The sequence below is a fragment of the Phlebotomus argentipes genome, unplaced genomic scaffold, assembly GCF_947086385.1.
Source record: "Phlebotomus argentipes unplaced genomic scaffold, Phlebotomus argentipes genome assembly scaffold_18, whole genome shotgun sequence".
In the NCBI taxonomy this organism is placed as follows: Eukaryota; Metazoa; Arthropoda; class Insecta; order Diptera; family Psychodidae; genus Phlebotomus; species Phlebotomus argentipes.
Genome location: NW_026776177.1, coordinates 14732091 through 14756697, shown reverse-complemented (window position 1 = coordinate 14756697; position 24607 = coordinate 14732091). Strand labels below are relative to the sequence as shown.

The following is a 24607-nucleotide window of genomic DNA, read 5'->3' as shown; positions in this document are numbered from 1 at the left end:
TTGATGATCACCCACTTTTTTTGCTTGTCTCACCATGCGATGCATCTCGGGGCATAACTGGCGGATTTTATGACTCTATCAGGCCCGCTGGAAGATTCATTGGCTGCTAAAGGCGCAGTCATTGTGGGAAAGAGATGAAAAAGTGCCAATTTGGGTATTGGAATCTTCTAATTTGGAGATTTGGGAGAAAAATACCGGGCAGAGGAGAGGCAAAAAGAAAGATCCAATGTATTTCTACCAATCCACTCGGCCATCAGGGTGGTCAAATATTTGCGGCTTGGGAATTAATAGAAAAAGTCATCATCAGTCAAATGTTTCAACATTTCAACGGGCATCGATTATGTTTGTATATGAGAGTCCCGAGTTTCGGCATTGATGAGGAGCGAGGTATAATTAATTACTCTGAATTTTTGTGACTCATTTACGTACAATCGAGATGATCAAACAAATACATATAGTGAGGAAAAATACGCGAGAAACAAATAAGGTGGGGATAAATTTTCTTCTCAACAGTTCTTTGCTGTGTTAATTAATGAAATTGCTGTTGGACGAGAAGAGAATTCCTTGATCATGTATTTCTCACTCTTTGAATAATTTATCTCAAATTTATTTATCCTCCTCGGCCATTTGGAATCGCATATGGTCACATGCTTCGGCGTTCGGCTCAAAACTAGAAAATGACCAAAGCGGTCAAAACATGATTTTGGTATTTAGAGACGAAATTGTTCCTCCCTAATTAATTCACTCGGCGGCTTCATCGTAGCCCAACATGAATTCAACATCAAAATTCCTCAAATGCGCCCATGAGCGCATTTCTGTGCGCGATGCATCACAAGGAGTTCACCCGCGTGACTCAAGATGATACCTCCTTTGTACAACATGCATATTTCCATCAAATGAAACATGATAATAAAATGCAGGTGTTCACTGAGTGTTAATGATAACAAGAGCAGGTTTTGGCAAATAGTAAAAGAAGCCACTCGCCCCTTTATGATGCCTCTTACAATGTTTTATTTAACGAGTTTCTTGATTACTTTTATATCGTGCTTCACAACATTTTTCTGCCGTTTAATGCCCATGTTCGAGGCATTTGTTGGAATGGAGATAAATCATATTCCATCACTTTGATACAGGTGATAAAATTGAAGACAATTCTTATTCAAGGATCACTTTCGATATAATCACCTTGAGCATCTCTTAAAGGATGAGTTGGGTCTTTATGAATGGCACTTTTTGATTATGACACCTTAATTTTATTGACACACTTACATGAGACTTTATACCTAATGGTGTTTTGCACTCAGCTTTAGCATCCTGGTCACATATCAATGATAAGGTTGAAAATTTGTGTGAAAATAGACAACATTCCAGCAAATGGGATTCGGAGTAATATCTTAAAGCCCTTCCCCTCACAGAGATATCTTGAGCGGTGTTTCTTCATGTGTTCTTATCGCTAGAAATTACGGATTTGAGAGAGAAACCTTTTTTTCAAAATCCCACACTCGTCGCAGGAGGAATTCATACAATCTTGGCATTCCATCTATTATGAATTTCTGCATTCCTCTCCTTCGTACCTTTGTCCTTATCTCAAGGATGCCACCTCAATTCCATCCGGTGATAAGGTTGCCAACATTTGGTGACAGGACCCTCCTCGAATGATGTCTTGCGCCGCTCTCAGGACAGAGGAGTATAGAAAAAAAAAACGATGGGCCTCATACGGTGCGAGGGTGAGAATCAGAAGGGAAAACTTTACACCATCCCGAGAGCCAGAGAGATCATTTTCCCAGAAAAAGACATTCCAGAAGTGAAATCATCTCGAGAGTGACTCACTTCTTTCAATGGCCATTGGCTACTCTTGGAGGACATCCCAAAATAAATAAAGTCCGGAGAGAAGTGATCTCTTCAATGGCTTTTAGATCTAACAAATGACCCACCATTCATATCGTCATCATTATTACGTCGTTACTCTTTTATTCCTTTGTTCGACACACAATCACCATGTTTGATCTCTTGTCGATAAATAACATATTAAGCCCAAGAATGGGTCTAGCTGTGAACCTTCTGCCTCAAATGGAGGTCCACTTTGTGCCTGACGAAAGATGAACATTGTTAGACAATCAGAATGGAACGCACTAAAAAGCAGGGCCTTTGAATGAGTAATAAAACAAATATGCTCTCCACAAAGAGTGGCTTAATGGGGCGAAAGAAATCAAAGTGCGAGAATCAATTTGGGTTTCTCCGGAGCTCAATGAATTTTTAAAAGTTGAGATGCATTTTGTATTGATGTCAATGAAATCACGCAATTTTTCGCGCAAAAGCATTGATTTTCGCATTAAAATAACACGAAAGACATCAATGCCAGATTAGACGACAAACCTGATATTGAGCAACAATTCATTTGTTCTAGTTTTGTTTACAATGAAAAGCACTCTGCAATATGTAAATGTTCTGCTAATTACCTCTAATTTGTATTTGATTTAATTAATAAATTTACATTTTTAATTAATTGGTCATTCTTTACTTTTAATTGACATTGTCAACTTCTGCAATGAAAGTTCAAATTAGAGAAACGCATTACTGACTAATTTGCTATTATAATTGTCGAGGTAATTAAAAAATTAGTGAATGGCTCTATCATATACATATATATCAGCTCTCAATGCGAGACATAATGAAGTTACTTAAAATGAATAAATTATTATTGAAGAGTTATTTTAAAGGTATTGCAAGTTCTCTTTGTACCACTTTGAATTTTAATCAATTAAAGTAATGATCGCTGATGGCCAAAAGCTCGTCCATATTCTCATGATATACTGTGTGAATAAATCAAAAGGCAGAGATTTCTTATAAGTGGCTCTTTACTCTCATGATTAAGGAATTTTTATGAGAGTAAATTTATTTATAACGCCGCTTGTCTGCATGTTTCTCCAGTTAAACATAATATTTATAAAATATACCACCGGGAGTATTTATTACCATATCTTCGATATATGATTTGAGCAATGTGCGCCTATATTTGTGTATAGGCCACATAAATTCTCCTCCAGAAAATGCTATATGCATCGGACTCACAGGGTGGGCAAACATAATTAACATACAAACAAGAGGCGATTCTCCGGAACACCGCGGAGGGAAGAAAATAGCCCCAAATGGCCAGCCACACACACCACCTGTGTGAGCTGTTGAGTGCTGGTATCGGTAATAGAGCAATTTGAGCCGCTATAATTCCTTCTGACAATTTCGATGCTGGAAAATGCGAAATCCAGAGAAAAATGCACAAGAGACAACTTTTACTCCTTGTTCGGCTCAGGGAAGCTTCATTCGCAAAAAAGGTAGCATCTCGATGGTGAGTGGCGTTTTTACCACCATCGCCCGCGGTCAGAACCTCACACAGACCCCAATAGAACAAATTGTTATGAATCAATTTTGTGAGTTCCATGAGTGAAGCACTAAATTAAGTCAGTGTCGGCACGTTTATTCCTCGTAAATTGGTTTCTGCTTAAATTGTCATTTCATTGTGGCAACCACCTCACCGGCAGATCTACTCCGGATGTATTTATCAGTGTTGGGGAGAAGGCCAAAAACTGCGTGATAAAAAAGGTACTTTCGGCTCTCGTCAGAATATACCATCATCTTGGCATTCCTTACTCATGGACTTCGCATTAAGAGATGACTCTCTTTCCCGAGAAACTGAAACAACGATCATTATAGTCGTAAATTATGATATTTTCTGGGCGATGGACGTGAATATTGGACCACAAAATATACAAAAATCGCGCTCTGCTCTTGATTTTTTTTATAGCATCTCTTTCTTAACTTGGCCTTTCATCGAATACATATGTAAAGCTGCCTTTTTTGCCAACTCGCGCAGAGATCTATACTAAAGTGTGTATTAGAGTTTCTGTGAGAATTTTTCCGTCCAAAAGAATTGATAGGTTCGCTCAAGCTCAGAACGCAGGGGCTTCTGATTTCGGTATGTTCTCTAGGGCTCATCGGGCGATTGAAGAAAACATCTCAATGACGAGATTATTATCGATGGACTCCACAGGGTAGAATCTGACGAGAAAATAAAGAAATTATCAAAATCTAAACATACAGCACACAATCTCATCGTTCTAAACAAGAGCGGCGAGTCTTTTATTTCCCCATCACCATCATTTTCTCTCTTCATCATCTACCATTCTTGGCTTCCTTGCGGACTCTGCCTTTTGTGCACACTTTTCGTGGCTCTGCGGTGGGCCTCCTCTTAACTCCTGGGAGGTTTCGGGAATCATGGGCACTCCGGGGAGAAAAAAGAGCGCATGTGAAAGAGAGAAAAAAGGTGGAGAGAATGAAACAATTGTGGGGATTTGTTTTGTGAATTTGTAAATTTATGATGTGGAGATCACACACAAATTGAGAAAAATATCATTTCGCAGACACGCTGAGGCCATCAGAAAAGGGTTTCGCGCAGTGAACAGTCGATTCTCTGGGGAGAAACATTCAGAACCAACTCAATTATTCATAAACACTCGAGAAGAATGGGTTTGAGGAACCTGGAATTGTGGGTTTCCTAAATAGACGTGAAAATTCGATTTGGTACGCTTGTCAAAGCTCACACAAACATGCACTTGAGCTCTAGAGCGTGGCGCTTTGAGGGATTGAGTTATTTAATTCGAATAAATAAATCAATTGCTATTCTTACAAAAATACACAAACAATACAAATCCCCGTAAAAAGTGAGGCCTTAAAATCCATTCACCACATCAATGGTCTTCTGCGGTCATGGATGGTGAAAAAGGAAACTGCGTGTGAGTTGAGGGGTGAGCAGATTTGAAGTGTTTTGGGGTTCCGACAGCGGTGTTGGCACAGAATTCTTCACCCCTCGGCGGTATTCTTCGTGAGAAATCTCAGAAAGTGTAGGCATAAAAAGAGCTGTTCGACCAATTTATATAACTCTGTGTAGTGTTTCAATCGCGCAGTTCATATGGTCCTTGTTTAGGTGGAGTGATGTTAAATAAGATGATACTCAAAATCTCATTAATTTTGATGCACTTTATGTTATGTCGTTTCATCCCATTCACAATCCAACGCAGTGGCAGTCTGTAATATCTAATTTACCGAACCACAAAATAATATGTTACAATCCACAGAGACATTTGTCATAATTACTGAATGCTTCTTAATTTCCCCCCACGCCGAAATCCTCCAATCCACCGAAGCATCTTCCATTTGATGATCTCCCCATATATGGGATGTCTTTTTTCGGAGACTCAGCCTTTATGAATGTGTTGAGATAATTGGGGTCTAACCTGAGCACTTTTTCCCTTCCTTCTTATTTACTTTTAGATTCCTTTTTGCCTCTTTTTGCCATCACGGATGGGGGAAAAAAACAACAAACTCACACAGTTTCCCCCGAGGAGATGAGGCATTCCAGACCTCCAGTCTCGCTGGGTCAAAGAAGAAATATAAAAATGAATTATAATGACGATGACTTTGCGAATAAGTGCCTTTTGCCTGGGCATCTCTTGTAGATTTTCACAAAACTTTAAATGCTCACTGCGCCTTTTCTCAGGCCTCCGCGAAGCCACCGCGATTGGAGTCAGAAGGAGCGTTGCAAGAGCTTTCGAGACTGTGGGAATTCTTGTTTTACAAGAATCTTAGGGAGCAGATCGCTTCTCTATGTGGAAGTGTAAGTTTAATTTCCAAATTTCTGCTTCAGCCTCAAAATCCACAAAAAGGCTCCATTAAGGCTGCCCAAAGCCTCAGTGCTTCCAACACGCCGTCATTGTGTCTGTTGCGTGGAGCTCATTTATTCCACGATGCCCGTCTCTTGTTCGGATGGAAGAGACGATTCGGCATCAGTCAGGTAATTACGTCAATCCGCCGTCGCGACAGTAAAAGCTAAAATCTCTGAGATTCTCAAAGACCTTTTTTTTACCAATCGCGATAAGGCCAGAATGCATCCATTTGCTTGTAAAACTCACAATTCAGCGATAAGTTGTGCACTTTTGCCAAGAATATTCACGGGAGGTCAGATTTGCGCATGGAATGTACGAAGACACCTTCTTCTTTTATTGCCATTCAAATGCACTATCCCCACGAGAGACTGAGATCTTCTTCTTTGTCTTTTGAAAAGTTGGTTCGACCGTATTGACGGTTGATGGGATATAAAATATGAATATTCAGGTTCTTGCATAAATATTTTTGTTCTTATTTCGATAATAATTAACTCAGCTGCAGACTTTCTCGGCGGTAATTTGTGGGTAGAGTTATTAAATTTAATTAACTCTATAAAGTTTGGTAGTTCTTTCTTCACTCTCCCTCTTTCTAGACGCTCTCAGGACTGCGACCATCTGAAATCAGTCGATAAATATTTCGTGGATGACGAATGCACTCTGCGGCGAAGATCCCTGCATCGCAGCCAACAGTGTTGGCGAACAAAAGAAATAATGTCAAGATCTTTTAATAGACACTGCAGTAAATGCGTGAAGTACTCGGGCAAACAGTTTACTAACCACTCGAGTGGACAAACCATACAAGAATTTTTCTTCTCACACTGTCCACAGGTGTACCCGTCCGGCTTATTATTAATAATTCCATATTATCTCGCTTATTTCTCCTTTTTTCCGCACCATCAGCATTCTTCGGAATGCCATCATCATTAGTTTGTTAATGCTGGCGAGGAGTGGAGTGTGTATGGAATAAAAGGTGCAAGAAACTCGCCATAAGAGACAAAACAACGAGTTGGGGATCCAAAAAGTCTCTCGTCTTCTCTGCGCGTGTTTAATAAGTCTTCAAAGTATAAATACATTACATTTTTGTCTTGGTGGATGCCAACAAAGAGAACACATGTTCTCGGACATTCTTCATTATATAAAACCCTTTTTTCATCTGGCCAGACGCGATGAGCCGAGCGCGCAACTCCTTGTGCCTAAGCCACATGATTCCTGCTGGAATTTCAGACAATGCCTTCGACTCATCCATTAAAATACTTTTAATTGATTCCTCCTTTCGAAAGCCAGCCACGCAGCGACCATTTCTGGTCTCGCGCGACTCCATGGAGAAATATTGCGAATTGCTAATAGACATTGACAGAAATCAATGCACTAGTCGACGGAATCAATCTTGTGCAAAATATTTATGCGTTTCTCGCGGGTTTGCTTGCTTTTGAACACCTGGGTGGCTTTTTCAGCGGTGCCCCAAGAGACCATCCATTCACCACATGCAACCTTCTTCCCCGTTTTGCAAAATGCAAACATCGCGCGCTGCGCAAACAGCCAGAGAATAGCATGGGCAAAAGGAAGACGAGGCAGAGAGCCATGCACTTCACGATTCATCAGTCGTTTCGCACAAAAATACCATATTTTCGAGCTCTCTCCCAACCAGAGATAATCTTTTGGCTTTTTGTAACACGCTTCCATAGAGAATTCGCCGACGGCCAAACGTTGGAAGAATTATGACTTTGGTTTCGAATTCCATCTGCCCGTGTCTTGGGCTTGAAATTTGATCCACTGCACAATGCACCTTCTAATATAGTTATAAAACAGGCGAATTGTCTGCTATTCACCGCTCCTCCAGCTAATATATTATGTACACCGTCGAATTTGCTCTTTTTACACTCCTCATTTAGCATATTAGGCTGCCTCTTTTCGGTGGTTTCTCTGCATACTGCCTTAAATACGGGAAATCGCAATCTTCCTCTTAATGCGTGAGAACAAGATCTTGAGAGAAAATGTATTTTTGAAGGGTAAGTTTGGTGAACTAGATATTTAGCGTAAATTTCTGAAATGATTTCTTCTCAAATGATTTCTGTGTTACGCGTAAAAAATAAACACTTATCAGCCAACTACTACCGACGATTGGCAACTTAAGTATGCCCATTGATGAGCAATAGTTGAATAAGGAGGAAAGAAGAATGAGAAATTCCCAGTGGTAATTCTGCCCTAAACCAATTCTCCATGGGCGGCCCAAAACGTACTGCGATATATAGAAATATATATCATGAAGATGTGCTTTGCGGTCTTCTTTTCATATCTTCCATGGCGTATTTCAGTCTTGATTGAATATAACCATTTTCAGCCTCCTTCCTTTTGGCCTCTCAAGCACGTGATTGTGTCAATTATTCACGGGTACTTCACAAATCAATCAGGATGGTTGCCCGAGAATAGAAGGGGTTCGGCTCTCATTGGCCGGACTGGGAAGAGACGGTCTTCGCTGGCGTTTTGGTCCTTGATCTCCGGGTGACAAGGAATTACTGAATGGTGAGGTGTAACATGGGAACTCGTTAAAATCTGCAAAATCCGTGGGGGCTATTTTATTGGAATTCCACAGCAGAAGACAAGACGGTCTCTTATTCTCTGCGTATTTGGATGACTTAAGAGGCTGATCCGGCGAAGTAATATATCTTCTCAGGCCCGATAATGGGACATTTGTTATGGAATCTCAACTGAAGATTTGTTTTAATTGATCCAGCATTATTTGTTCTATCGCCCAGAATGATTTATGGACTCTCAGCTTTTTGACGGAGACGAAAGGAGCAGAGTTGCTCACAGAAATAAATTTGTGACGATTGATCATACACAAAATGTTGAATAATATCCATCAATAGACTCGATAGATAAGACGCCCGAAATAAATGACTCTTCACTCCGCTTAGGACCTCCCAATAGGGCAAATGTGGAAGACAATTCTCACTGCCAGCAAGTATTTATCTGGCAGAGCCATCTTTGTAAATTGCTACTTATAAGGGACGATCTTTCTGAATTACTTTAAAGCATTTCCGACAGGAGGAAAGCAAAAAGTCATGGGGATCGAGAGCAAAAACATATCCCGGCAGAGGTGAGGTATTAGAAACCACACATTTCGACGTGGAAGAAACACGTAAATTGGCATTTCTTCCTCCTGCTAGCTAACAAGGAGGAAACACACAATTTTCTGCCTTCGCCAGGGACAATTTTTCTGCACAAGAGCGACGTTATCTGAGGTTTCCATCGCAGATGAAACAGGCCACAGCATGACGTTCCCGAAGATTTCCGTCTTTGATCTAGATTTAAACTCCAGGGGAAGATGAAGGAAAGAGAAGAGGCACAGTAAAATGTTTCTGCAGCAAATTCTGCACTTTGTAGCAGATTTTTTGTGTGTGGCACATGTTCATTTGGGTCTCTCCTCTTGCAGTTCAATTTAGTCCGCACTAATCTCATTTAATAATTTATTATTCCTCCTCGACTTGGCTTTTTATGTTGCCTGCTACAGAGATCATTTTGAACCATGACGAAGCCGTTTTTGTTCGAAATTTCCTGTACTCAATGAATGTTTGCCCAGAGTATTTAATATTAAACTTACCTTCACAAATATCTAGATCCAGATCTCAAACTATTCCACCCGTGGAATCTCGAAGTGAGGATATCAAAAACCAAAAAGCCGATATGTATTGTTTTTTTTGTTTTTTAATCTTCATCAATATTCATCAAATTTTTATACATACATCATGTTATAAAATCGTATTTATACTTGTTGGCTTGTCCATTAAGAAGCTTGTTGTTTTATGTATATACAAAATTATACAGTGCCATCAGATTAAGCTAAGAATTCATTTCATTAAATTATATGAAACCCCATTGTGACATGGATGTTTGCAAGTAGTATTTACTTTGCTAGAAATACTTGTTAGATATCCTATCGAATATATCAATCTAAGAACTAAAATTTCTCTGAAATTTAACACCTATGGCATATTTAATTCAACTACTTCATCTTATTATTTGCTGAAATAAATATTGTTTCTGCATTCTTCATGTCGAGAAATCCTTATCCAGGTACTACACAATAGTATAACAAATATATTACACAAATTTTACACGCTCTGTGTCAACATCATCCCTTCGAACTTGTATTTGCATTGAAGATCTCGATGGAGGGCGAATGGAAAGCATGCTCACACAACTATTGACTATGACACTTATCGCTTAGTAGAGTTGAATTGCATTTTATGATAACATAATGTAGAAGTGAGTAGGAAGGCATACACCGTGCACGGTGCACTTGACTCTACTCAATGCGTGTAAGAAATGCTGCGAAATTTTCACAGAGGTTGCGAGAGTTCTTTGTAAAAGAAAAAGATAAAGATGAGGAACGTCTATCTGGGTGTGCGTCAGTCAAGCAAAACGGCTTCGCTTAGAAGTTAAACTCATCGGCATCCGCAGCCCACCACCGTCATGTCCTGGTAGTTCTTCAGCACCACCTTGTTGTGGTCGTCCAGGTAGAGCATGGAGATGGAGGCGAGCTGCGTGGGGATGCAGCATGCTTTGGGCGCGAGGCTGGGGTTCAGTGAGTTGACTAACGTCTGAACGACAGCGTGATTTGTGGAGTTGAGATGGTCGGGAATCGGGAACGTGCACTCCCCGTGACAGTAGTACGCGTCGTACCCGGGCGGCGCCACGATCCAATCATTCCAGCCCACGTCGCCGAAGTCCACGTACAGGGCTCGCCGCTGGCAGATCTCGTGCACGTTTTTCCTGCGATGGCCCCGTCGCAGGCTCGCCCGGCGCGATCGGTTCACATCCCGGATCGACCGCGGCTTGTTCCGGCCGTCGTCTGTGTAGGCGAACAGCATGGGCTGCTGCTGCTCCCAGTCCTTCAGGTCGTCGCTGACGCTCCGCTTTAGGCGGATGTGCCTGTGAACCGGACCTTCGGCCTGACTCCGGCCGGCCGAGTCCACATGGACGAGTAGTCCATGGTTATGCTTTGGTTGACGCAACCACCTCTGAACGGCCGGCAGCACGTCCAGGCTGACGGTGCCAGTGCCGTTGATCAGCACTGTCTTCGAGTCTATGAGGAGGAAGATGGGATCGCGCTTGCCCTTGATCCCAGGCCTCAGGATGTCGAACACAAGGACCTGGTGCCTCACATTCGTCTCCCCCTCGACAACTGAACTCCGACTGAGTGTCAGTTCCGCCGCCTTCAATTCCTCACGCTGTGGTATTGTGGACACGTTGAAATAGAGCCGAAATCGGTGATGATGCAGGAATCTATTATCAATTTTACTATCTGCAAAGACAGATCAACACGGGCAAAGATTACGGATTTGGGCAACATACACTCTGGCTTTCTCGTCATCTTCGGAAAGCGGCAGAGTAAATAGGAAATTTAACAGGATGAAATCATAAAAAACAAGTTCATGTGACACAAGAAAATGACTTTCAAATATTTACTCAGCGAGTACCTTCGAGTTGGAGGTTCAAAAAGAAGTTTAGCAGTGACAAATATTGACTCTCTGTACTTGCATATAGAGACACATTCTACTGGACTTGATAACTGCTTCCTCTGTTCTTCATTGTTAACACGAGTGTGCGCAACAAAGGCGAAATTGTTCTCCAGAACTTCTCATTAATAAACTTATGGTGATAAGTTGGTTTGAATTTATGAATGGTATCATCACAGGTATTTCATAATATGTGAAATCTCTGCCACGCAGACACAAAATTGATGCTTTTCAAAAGTATGTTTACAGAATCCGTCAAAGGGGAATACAATAAGCAAGATCTCCCAGAATTTTACATAAACACTCCGCAATAAATAAACACTTCAATCTGGGATAGTGTGCTGGCTTTTTGCAATTTCGCGAAATCCCCGCATGCACGAATTGCCAACAAGAGAAAAAAAAGTTAATGTGGAAAATTTCTTGTTGCCGGAAAATTTCCCAGAAGTTATCTTAGGTTTTTTTCCGCGCGCCACCTCGTAAATTGTCGATCATTTGAAGTGTCTTCAAGAGAGTCCTGGGGCCGTGGCGCCCGCGTCTTTGGCGTCTAGATAGTGTTCTCTAAACAAATCTGAGATTCCCCGTATGTTCGGCAATTAGCCTAAACAATTCTGTGTGTCTAGATTACTCAGAGAAAACCCCCAACAATGCCAACCCTACTCAATATCAGAAATAGACTCACCTTCGTGTGTAAAACTTCGAACAGTGTTCGCTGATTTGGAGTGCAATCCAGGCTTTGGTATATTCACGGAGTCCACATCATGGCCAGTGATCTCGGCGTAGAGTTTCTTCATGGCTTCCGGGATCACTATTTTAGATCTGTCCACAATTGGCCTCTTATTGAGACCGAATAGGGAGAGGAAGTTCCCCTCCAGGCCGGCCAGTATGGCCGGATCGGGCTTCTCTGGCTTCTCCTTCTGCTCCTTGTTCGCCTCCTCTCGCGTGTCCTGACTGTGACTCTTCCTCTCACTATGCCTATGTAACACTTTCTCTGTGGAGGTAGTTAGGGATGACAGGAGTGACACTTCAGGGTTGCTCTGTGGCTCCGTGCTAGCAACTTGGGCAAACGGTTGAGAAGTCGCCAGCACTGCGATGACGAGAAGCCACGCGCGCATGGTCGCTCGCAACTCTGGAAAAAAGGACGAGAAAGAGAGTTGAAAAATAGAGAAAATTGTAGAAAATTACTAGCTCTAGAACTAAAGATTGATTTCAATTTCGACAGCCACTGTGAAAATATTACGATCTCTCCTAGTTCATTCAATTTACCGTCGGAAGAATATTTTCAGTGAAATAAAGTCTTTTGCCCTTTGCGATAGTCATCCGACTCAAATGACCCAGCAAAGAGATGCAAAATGCCTCATTCGGATTGAGTCAAAAATTCGTTATAATCATAAAAAGCCGGCTTTAGAAAGTCATAATTCGAAGGTTATCAGCAGAGTTATCAGGGGGTGAGCAATTATTATGAAGACTTCTTAGGGCTCTTAGGAATATTTCTCTCTCAGTCTCCTCGCTTCAATAGAAAAAGAGAGACGAGAGACATAAGCTACCTCTTTTATTGCCCAATTTTTGCCTCTTATGTACCTGCAAGTCCCTGATTGCCCTCTTAAGGGTCATATTTTATTGCACGACGATCCTAAAGAGGATAATAACTCCTGAAGTGCTCAGGAGGGAATGGAATATTTTACACCTTCGCTTAGAAAGGTGAAGTACCTCAAATAATACCGTGACAAATAGAAGGATTGCTTATGTCACCTTTCTGTTCTAAAAGCTGTAAACATTCAACTCAGAGCAACAGCGCTTTTTTTTGTTGTTATTATTCAGGGCTCGCCAACGCAAATTTTCCAATATAAATACAACTTGTGAAATAGTCTTGTGAAAAAGAAAGCCGAGCATTTGTCAACGCCACCAAAATCAAGGATTACAACATTTTCTCACAGTGGAAACACTTGAATTTGTGGTGAAAATGTCGCACAAATATTATTGAATTAATATTATATTGGTCTTGCATGGTGGAATTGCAAAATTATCTCTTGCAAATTAACACGAACAGTTCCAATATGCAGGAAATAAAGTGTTTCCAACACTCGTACTATCGCTCTGAAAACTACTCAACTGTTGTTTCAGGTGTTGAGACACTTTATAAATAAGTTGGGCAATAAATTTCCTATATAAAATTATCGATACGAATATCCAACCGTGATGGAAAAATCACTTGAATAAATAGATTGTCGATAGAAGAAAAGAATGGTGTTTCAGTCTGTCCTAAAGTGTCACCGAAATTAAACGTTTTGAGCGTGTTTCTTTGAGATGTTTGCAATCTTGTGTACATATGTCGATATGCATGTACGTTATTTTTGTGGTAATGAGGGCAATTTTGAGGAAGATTTGTTCCAAAAAGCGGTCAAATATTAGTCCAGATATAGAAGGCAACATGAAAGTGAAGTCCTCATAAATCCTCAGCAGGAGATACAGGTATGTTTTTACCTTTTTTTTTACCGGTCTAGAGACAAAAAGAAGACGTTTTCAGTGGGCAGGAAATGCGTAAATGATGAAAAAGCCCGCATATTTAGTACATTTAACAATGGGACTGAAAACACTTTGATAAAATTGATATTTGAACAGATGCAAGAGTAAATTCAAAAATTTCGAACCTTCTCAAAAATCGTTCAGTGATTTTTTCTTTACCAAATTTCACTTCTTTTTGTTTCAGCAAAGGTTCGATTTATGAGGCGAACATGGACAACATCAAGGACCACACAAGAGTGCATCTGCTTTCGACCATATTCAAGGTGCATTTGAGAGGCAATAAATAATTCTTACCCAGATATTTGAGGGGAAAAAAAACTTTTTATCTCCTACTAAAGGCCACTTTATGTGTTTGTAATCCTTGTCTCAGTGAGCTTTTCAGCAAAGTTTTTGCTCTGAATTGCATTTGAGCGTATGTTTTGTCACGCACAATCACTGAAAAACACTTCTCCGAAGCACTTTGTGGTTTGTCTTTGAAAAATATCCACAATTTCTCAGCTAGAACACTCCAGTGCTGTTGAATGCTAATTGACAAGTGTCCACTAAATTAACACTGCATCTGGAGTGAGATTCCATGGGATTGTGCGCTGGTCGAAAATTGCCCACTTGTGTGTACATCCAATGAGTTAGACAAGCTGCAGATGACTGGTTCAAATAATACTGGGACGTCGGTTATGACGTACCAAGATCACGAAACCGACTGTCTGTCTGCGGCCTCAGCTAACACACCAAGCGCTGACTAACTAATGAATAGTTTGCCGTGTCGCTCTCATGTGGTTTATTTTCTACCAATTCACCAAGATCTCCCCGTACAATATTATTGGTCGTTGTGCCCACCCATACACATGCAGGAACATTTGTTCCTCTTTCCACGATCATTTTCAACCTTTATCGGTCCCAGGTAGACTTCACGACGAATCGGTAATGGATGGCAGTTCCTTTGCATGCCGCACCGGCTGTACGTGTGTGAGTCACTCTCTTCGGGCGCACAAGAGGCCAGCATCCAAGTCAAAATAGAGATGCAAAGACAGAGAAGAGAGATCTCTCCTCATGTATCTAATGTGATTTGTGTCCAAAACAACCGCCAAGGATAAACTCCTCCTGTTCCCATGCCCATGGCATTGCGGCCAATCAGAGCCGCGTTGGTATGCTTATTCTTATCTTTTTTTCTCCACTCCGTCTTCCCAATTTATCCACGCTATTGTGTACCTTTTTTCCCCATTCTTTTCACCTCTCCACACACCATAGCACACACCCAATTGTCTCCAGAGAGACTCCCGGTGCAGTCGTGCACTGTGCAGCAGCGGCCCAACCGTGGCACTGCCTGTGGCTTTTCCCTAAAAGACACCCACTTGAGAGCTCTAAATTGTGTGTCTAAGCTTGCCCTTGCAGATTCTCAGAAAAGGCAGCACACTTGAGCAAATTGCCACTCAAGCACTTGACAATCTCTTTTCGGTCCCTCAAGACGGCCACAGTGACATTGCAACTTCGAGACCCTTGGCAGTTTCGGTGCACAGAAATTGATTTCTTCTTCTAGGATTGAAAAAGAATTGCTCTCCTCTTTGCACTCTGCAGCTTTGTGGGATTGCAGCTTTTCTGGAGCATTTGAAGCTCGTTAATTGCAATGCAGCGCAAGAAATCCAGTGACAGAGACTCAATGGATGGACGTGCAGAATGGTATGAAGAGCAGCGATGGCGAGGCGATACAGAAAGTGAACTGCATCGCCACAAACCGGCCAGTTCTTAATAATATTAATGTTATTCCAATCACATTGGTATTTAATTGTGACAACCGTTGTTTTTTCTGCGTGCGCCCGTGTGCTCCGTACGTGGCATTTATTTTCAATGAGATTTACATCCACACAGAATACGCAGTTCTGCGTGCCATCCATAAATTTCAGCGCCAGTCAGGATACACCCAGCCTCTAAGCACACACGCTAATATTGTCCCCCTCGATTGGGGTTCTTACGTGGCAAAATCTTGGACAAAATGATATTTATGCTGCGCTCCTCTCTTTGGCACATACATACATTATATTGTTGCACTTATGTGGATATACATTTATGTAGTCATTCATTCTTATAAAGCACACTTGATATTGGCGCTTGCGATATAAATAATCTTGTAGACGGGTGTTTATTATACTATGAAGCCTGTCCGCACAAAATTAATTCAATCGCTCTGGCTCGAAACGTTCACCTTATAGTGGCTATAAATCATAAATTTTCAGCTCTTTATAATAAGTTCTCGTAAATTGATTCATGATCACAAATTTATTTCACATATTTTTTAGACATTTGCATGAAGGTGTACATACTTTGAGTCAATGCAAAAGAAGCCATAATGTGATAAATAAGGTCACATCGCGATGTTGTTGTTTACATAAAACCGCACAGCTTTTTTAATCACTAAAATATAGATTATCTTGTTTATTAATTGTCCACACTCTTTGATAGTTGTGCGTGAAAGTTTCGTCAATGTTGAGCAATTAAAGGGTCATTAAAGCCATTAAAGTGTTTCATCTTTTTCTCACCTCATAGAAATTTATTGAGTGTTAAATTTGGTGATTTTTATTCAAACAACTTGTGAATATGCAGAGAGAAATTAGAGGGTTTCTGACATCTCTCATGTAATGGTTGTTTTGGGAAAGATCTCGAAGCCTTGCAAAGGCTCTAACATGACCAGAGAAGGTCAAAAAAATTGTAAACCTGAACATGGGTTAAAAACAAATAGACAGACTCCAGCTGAAAACGTGATCATGGAATAGAGAACGAGACCAATAATGTGGCACAGCATTTGTTTACACGAAAATCTCACACAATTTCTGTGAGCCTCGCAGCTCCCATTCAAACACTAACAACTCTTGCGTCCGGAGAAGGTCACCCACAATCGATTCACGCACCACCAGATCCACTCATAACAGTAATCATAAAGCTTTCATTGCTGCCGTATAATTCTTCGTGCTCCCGGAGCCTGTTTACATGATCCAGGAACCGCGAAAAACCGCCTGACACGAGCACGTGGCACATATGGGAGCAATAAAGTGCACTCTCTAATGGCCTAAACTCTCTCAATCACATAAATGGAAAATGACTTTTCGAGCCATTCTCGCGCTGTGTGATCTCAGTGATCTCCTAATGAATGTCTTGTAGCCGTGCATCTGAACGATTCAAGTGCGAAGAGCATAATGAGAAAAGGAAATCATTTAATTTCTACCTCATTAAATAATTAAATCGAGATCTCACTCTCGTTCCATCCCTTGCAACTCCTTGCCCATGAATGTGCATGTTGACGATATTAATGGGCATTTTGTGAGTGGAATGGAAAGGCTCACAAGTGAAATATTGATGCAGAAGCAGACGCTATTCCAAGTCAAACAATCACAAATGTATCGATTCCCGAAAGTCAATAAGGATGTTAGCGTCGCACTTGGAGAATAAATGAACATCATTGTTTACTTAAAGCACAAAAAGTGGCAAATCTAATCTGTCACTTAAAGCGTTTGTGGTTCCTGTGAACTATTTACAGTGCAGACAATTCACGAACGTTTTTTGACACAGATTTTGATCGAAATCAATCGATAAACAGAGTGTGATAAAATCTGGTCAAGGCATAAATTTGATGTTTTATATCTCAGGTCAAGGAATATGAGAATTCTAGTGATTATGAGCAGAAATATGAGCTAAAATTGGAATCAACTGAGGCTCGAGAAAATAAACTTTTCAGCTGATGGATGATATTTGACATCGGAGAGAGAAAGAGGTATTAACATTGTGTACCTTTTGTCTCAAGGCTTGAATTCAGGGGCGCTTTTCGCTATGGATCGCTTCTTTCTGGTAAAATCAGGAAATGTTTACTTCCAATAACACACGCGAGCAACTCGGCGCAAATCCGAGACATGCTATAGGCACAGATCGTTGAGTTTTTCTCCATGCGAACAGTTGAGAAAGTTGCTCGAAAATATCGATTACTCTTGCTATATCTTTGGATGAATTCGGCGTTGAGGTGTTTCCGGGTTATATAAGACGTGTCACGAGCAAAAGTGAGTATGCAGACTGCAAAATGGACAAAATCTCCATTACGGCAATGTTTGGGTGAGAAAAATTCACACGAATGGAGCAATTCAAGATCAGTGTGTCGGTCGTGGAGCACTTTCCGCACCATCAGCACGGAGTTTTCCTGAAAATTTCCGAGGATCGCGACCACAGAAGTGGTAAAAATAAATTGTAGAGAGGCAGACAGAGTGTGAAGCATTTGGAAAACGAGGTCTTTTACTGCCTCCAAGTCATTCAATTTCGCTAAATGGGTACAAAGAGGTTAGATAATATTCAAACAAGCATCCGCATGAAAGAGTTTAGGATCATGCAGTGTTCTCCATCTCGCTAGAAACATTTATATTTGAGACTCCACTTTCAAAGCCAAATAAACATTTCGCAACAACACACACGAGATGTGATTTGAAAAGTACAAAATGCGAACAAGAGACTCTGTATCTCAAGGAAGATAGTTCTATATATTCTCCATCAGTACAATCCACCCACTTTGTCTATTACAAATACGCTGAAAAACTTTGGACTTTGCCTCCAATTTTCCTTCAAGCCTCTCTTATTTTGTAAACGATCGCCCGAGATTTATGGCGAATTCAACTTCACAGAGAGTGTGAGTAAGTTTTCAAAAGCCTCGGTAAATACCATCGAAAATCCACATCATAAACTCAACGGTATCATTAGTGCAATTAAATTGGGAAAATATAGACACTATCAATTGGTGGAGCTGAACACCACCATTAAATGTGATTTGTGAAGGAGAGCTTTTTTGCGTGTGCCTCTCAAACATGTCCCAGACAGTTTGACTCCATCGTAACAATTCATTTACGCGGGCTTACGACCATTTTACAGTGAAAAGATGAGTTTTATCAGGGCGGCTTCCTTGGCTGGAGGACAAAGACGCCGAATACACTGGAATTCAATTGCCAAAATACACTAATCGTTACTCAGCCACGATGAGTAAGTGAATTAATAAGAAACCAGGCGTCAATTGGGACCGCACTCTTTCTCGCAAATGAATTTCAGAGCACAGAGGATGTGGGAGATAAATGAAAGTTCATTGCGATGAGTCACGGAGTTATGAAGAAACTTGTGTACAGAAATATGAAATTCATATTGAAAGGCTTATATTCAGAATTTTGATAAAAACATCCATCTAATCTAGAGAGAATGCTGGACTGGGAGATTTCCATGGCATCTCCCTTGAGCGTGGCAGTCATTGTAGTAGATCATTAAAATTGTTTTTACTCGCATAATTTAAATATATAGTATGGGTGAATTGCTAAAGTAAAGCCACAACAAGAGTCAGACCTAATTTGAATTGAAATGTGAATATTCAATAACTCGTTTCTGAAGACCAGTGGCAAGATAATCTTTAATATCTCGGTGTGCACAATCGCAAAAACCGAAGGCTTGTATAGGCATCTGTGCAACTTCCATATGCTACACATGAGCCTCAACAACACTTCAGAACGCTGGTGCATACGCAAATACTCACTGTGAAAACTAATAAGAAAATGTAACAGAATATCTATATGAATTAATTGCAATTAGCGTGCTCACAGAAGGTGTCCACTGAGTATTTATAATTAACCGGCATTCCTCTATAAATAAAATCGCAATCATTATAAATGCCATTCAATCATCTAATGTGGGAACTGTGTTAAATTTTTCAGTATGGTCGATCAAATGTTTCGCACAGACATCGTCTCGCATAAGAATCTAGAATGTGACAGATTTACACCTTAAATGCCTCAGAGCAATGTATTATGGCAAAATGGATCACATTTTGCTAGTCACAGCGGAAATTGTCAGATATTTCAAGAGCGAGAGTTTCAATGAGGATATAATGGCCATTTCGTTGCAAGGAGTGTTGCTGGCGAACAAGTGAATGGTGAGGTAAAACATACAATTAAAAAACTGCAATATTATATTTTACATATACACTCGCCGCGTAAATTTTGCAAACACACACGCGATGGCAGTCAAGTGGAATTTCTGCCAAACAGCCAAATATGAGGAAAACAACAGCATTGCAATTGGTGTGAAATATTTGACAATAATCACAAATGATATAGAAGGTGGAGAGACGTGTTCTTGATTCTGGCTTGGGATGACGCACGTCGATTGTATCTGGTTGACGTTGAGAGATTTCTCGGAAAGAAACAACTAAGGAACTCAACATCGTGTGTGTTTGCTGTTATTCAAATTTCAGGATATATGTTGAAGGAAAAATTGCAAATCGTGCGCTGATAAATTTGCCATCGTCTGTGTGCACACAAGTTGTGCTTTTTTCTCTCATCGATGTCTTCGAAACTTTACCCTGCGGAGTCTTCTCTACATTTCAAATACATTGGTAATGTATTACAGTATATGTATATATTTTTTATGGTTAAAAATAAGTAACTTCATCATTTAATGTGGCTTTATGTATGTACGATGATAGGAACCAGTTTGGTAACATTCTTCTGATGACGTCGATAGAAAAATGTCAACCTCTGGGATGTTACTGGTGAGCAGATGAACAACCGATCTTATGGTTATTTTTAAAAAGTGGATGTATCAATTCTTATGCCATCTCAAATTCTGCATCGCGTCTCTCTCAATTGACGCTGAGGCCACGAGGCGGACGATATGGTGCTCTTGTTGGCTTTGTGTTGTATAGTTGAGGAGTTTGAAATGTAAGTTATTTGGGCGATGCTGGAGAGCCAGTGGCGATTGTCTGCGTGCTGTTGCCATGGCGAAAAAGCCATCCGGAAACTACCTTGAATTCCACATGTTATTTCCCAATGGGAGCCTTCATTCTCTCTTTTGGCCATCTCTTCAATTACACAATTGAGCGAACGCCGAGCGGCCGGCCTGGTTTTTCCCCGGTGCGGGCACATTTTTTCGCCATGGCTTCATGTCTTCCACATTAATGCCTGCATTCTGGCACCGCGAACCCGCCCGATAGGTATTCCATCATAGGCATCTGTTACAATGCTGGTGCGTGGATGAGGTGTACACAGTAGCTGCAGAATGAGTGGCATGTGAAGAGGAGAGGAGCGCGCGATCCAGTGCAGAAGCAATAATTCATTAGTCAACTACTTCTTTCAATGATTTTGTCCTCTGCATCGCTTTTCGCTTCCATCCACACTGAACACATCTTGCAACAATGAGAAGTTATTGTGCAGTTGTGTAGTTCTTGTCCTCAGGATTTTGTTATTTTAATATACAAGTCAAGCAGAAGACTTGTTCACTTTTTTCCCATCTGCAGAATGCGATACAGCGCACAGTGAGGAGCGATAGTGTCCTTCTGACACGGATTTCTATCACTCAAATGGGAATTCTATGCTTCCCTTCGAAGCCCCCAAGCAATGATTGCCCACGGAATCAGAATGAAAAATTAGCACAGTTCGCAGATCGATTCTACAATGATTCTCTCGTAATTAACAGCATCTGCAGATCTGTTATTGATTGCCACTGTAAATTGGTGCCCAGCAATGTATCGATAGGATGTTCGTGACAAGAATAAAATGAGATGACTTATGAATTTATCAATGGATTGTGATTTCAATGATGGATGGTTGAATGATCGCTGATCTTTTAAATTATTTATAAAATATGTGTGCGCGCGATTTTTTCCTCGCATCGCCTGGATGCAGTTTGCGCTTCTTGCCATTCGCAACTCGTCACCATTGCCCTCCGCGACAGCGTGATATGTGCATATATATGTAGCCGTAGCAGCGGAAAGATGCACGTTTTCTTGCTACCGGTTGGCGATGCTCATTGAAAAGAGTACATTATTTTGACATACATGGATTGATTTTCATTCATTCATCTCAAACGGACATCGTTACTCTTGCCATGGCTACTCACCAGCGTACAGAGGAATTTTAATTTCGCGTTGAATTCACCACGATCATTTTCAACTGCTGGCAATCACGATCGTTAGCCATGGCGCTCGGTCCGCGGAACCGCCACACAAGGGCCATTGTCAAATTCTCCCCCAGTCTGAGCGTTTAATTGAGAAATATAGCAATTTACATAATGTCCCTTCATTACGAAAAATCAACATTCTTCACCCAATAGTGACCACGAAAAAAAGACCGCGCGTAGGGCAAAAAAGCACACGACAACCATTAATTCCTAATCGAGAGTTTCCAAAGTGAAATATTTCGTAATCTCGCCTCTCTCTCGCTCTCAGAGTCGATTTACATACATATACAGGTAAACACTAAGAAAAATAACAACGAGTGTTATTTTTGAAGAAAAAAAACGGGACTTGATCAATAAAACGTCCTCATTTCTTTTCACACAGCCATCGGCATACTTCTTCACGTCTCTACAGCATTCTTCGGCTTAATGAAATTATTAAAAATGATCGAATTGAAGGTACAAAGTTACACCTGTTGCTACTTTGCTGGTCACGAGATTTCAAATACACACGGAACTCAAGGAGGCTGATAATTGACTGTGTTTGAGTCTTTTCACTGATTTTTTCTAGCCTCTCATTATCACAGCCTCGGCTTAATACCGCTGTTGTTAAGACTATCGCACTTGGCAAGTTCGGGTTATGTGATTTTCTCTCAGTGTTTGCTCGTGGGTTGTGGCCAATATCACTCATCAAGTGAAGCACAAAATACTAAATTTAGCTCATCTCTTCTGCCCCATCTTTCACTTCGCAACAATCTCATTGCCAAAAGGCCACTTTGACGCCCCTTGGCAACTCGGGAGCGGAGTCATTACCCGGAAGAAATCTCAAATCATTGCTGTATTACATATTAAATCATTGACATAAATTGTGCAGTGATTTTGGCTGTCCGAAAGAATTGCGCGTAGTACATTTTTCGTGAAAAATATATCTGTCAGCGAGTGTTTCTGGGCATCGTGTAAACACTTCGGGTTTGTGAAATCTTTTGATCTCGCGATGCGGACTCACCTTTTTGGTGCGATGGTAGCAGGATGGGGGGTAGGGCACCCCTGAGAGATTTACTCCCAAATAGCAGAACTGATCCGGGTTGAGATGACGGCTGGATGCGAAGTGAGTGTGATGGTCGGATATATCCTTAGCTTCAGGAGCCTACACCTAGTCATTACAGGTCCAGAGTTGGAGTCACTTTAGAGGCGGATTTTCATGTTATCGAGTCTGTGCGCCTCTGGTTTTCGCACACAAGCTGCTGTCTCTGGATAAATGCGCAAAATAGAAGCACTTTTTTTCTCTCTCTCTGTCAGTGTTTCACATAGTTTTTCACGTTGAACTATCAAAACTCGTCCGTAGTGTTTTCCGTTTCATGCAATTCGACTGGATTTCTCTGCACGGTCTAGTGCGGTGTAAAAAAATTGATAAAAATTCGTTTTCAACAAATCTCCCAATGGCACTTTTCTCACTGTGGCCCCAAAGATGGAGCACAAGCAGAAAAAAACAGTGTGTGTTGTTTATCGAATATTTTGTAATTGACTCCGTCACGAAGTACATGCGCTGAAGTGATCATATGCTAGTCACAAGTTTTATTTTACTAATTAGTTAGAAAAATACACAAGACAAACCGTTCGAGTCTCCCAAATATCACTCTTGACTGTGTGTTTCGTTGATTATTTCTTCTTTTTCCACTTGTACGGTTCTTTATATAAAAATGTTAGAGGTCACTCCTAATTTGTTGAGTACGTTTTGTCGGTCTTGGATCTCTCTTTTACACATTGGAGAGAAAGACAAAAAAATCACTGCAGATGAAGAAACAGTACTTTTCGATCAATATTGTTAATAAAGCGCACACAATTTCAGGCTGGACGATGAAATGTGAAGGAAAGTTATTATACTATATATTGGCATGGGCAAAACTGAAGGAGAGTGAGTCGGGCTGCACAAACACTTAGCATTTTATAGAGTCAATTCCGATGGGCCACAGGATGGCATGCACATCTTCCGGACAATAGCAATTTGTCCCCAACTCAAAGTGGGTTTATCAGAGGCGATTTTCACACAGTGCCACCGAATGTGGTGCAAAAGAGATGGAATTCCATCGCGAGTCCACTCACTGGCAGCCACTACGTGGTCGTGTCGTAAAAGCTCATCAAGATGGTAAATTTCGCTGCAATATCACCTTCCAGAGGTATCGGCCGAAAAGAAAAGAGAAGAAAGAGGCACTTTTCAATCACTTTTCACCATCACAACGCACACGCATACACATATCAACCATTAGGCATGGCAAATGTCCAGTGCGATATCGATGGAAAGGAGAGAAAAAAAAAGACACAACGCGATTTTTTTCCACCTCACCCAGTTGGCAGGCAAAGGGGGAGATTTATGGTAATAGCATTAATTACTTAATTAAATAATTAATCAATTAATTAATGAAACCGCCACAGAAATTGATGCTGTTAAGTCTGCGATCAGCTCTCTACTGGCTAAGTCTATCTCGTGAACGGTTTAAAGTTGGGGCCCAGCTACGCACAACACCGTCCAATATACTCAACATTAATATCGGACTTGTGGGCACTCAACACAAGGCACACCAAGCAACGGGGCAACAACAACACTTGTCCACTAGTGATTATAAAATGTGGAACTCTGGCTCCCATCTCGGAGCCACAAGCCAACATCCTATACACTGTCACTCCGATTACTGTTCAACTCTCGCGGTTGTGTTCGAGATGATCTGCGGGGAAAAAGTGTCTACTCTGGCCAGAGACAATTTGCATGATGGAACTATGTCGGATAATTTCCCATTGAATTGCTCAAATTTGAACTTTCTATCATCCATTGCAAGGTGGCTGAGGCCATCCTCCCCGCGTGCCAATGCAATACAGTCTCGA

General features: G+C 41.0%; 1 protein-coding gene across 4 annotated transcripts; it reads right to left on the bottom strand.

The window, feature by feature from the left end:
* Window positions 1-9410: 9410 nt before the first annotated feature.
* LOC132260134 (protein decapentaplegic) lies at window positions 9411-24321 on the bottom strand. Of its 4 annotated transcripts, none has more exons than XM_059758077.1 (4): window positions 23331-24321; window positions 22734-23106; window positions 11922-12368; window positions 9411-11028 (listed from the first exon to the last, which is right to left on the bottom strand). In XM_059758077.1, exons 3-4 carry the CDS (start codon window positions 12352-12354, stop codon window positions 10169-10171), a joined length of 1293 nt encoding a protein of 430 aa, XP_059614060.1. In that variant the 5' UTR covers window positions 12355-12368; window positions 22734-23106; window positions 23331-24321; the 3' UTR covers window positions 9411-10168. The 4 variants fall into 4 exon arrangements, with proteins under 4 accessions (XP_059614060.1, XP_059614061.1, XP_059614059.1 ...); XM_059758078.1 differs by having other exon boundaries at window positions 23342-24321; XM_059758076.1 differs by having other exon boundaries at window positions 22734-24321.
* Window positions 24322-24607: the final 286 nt, after the last annotated feature.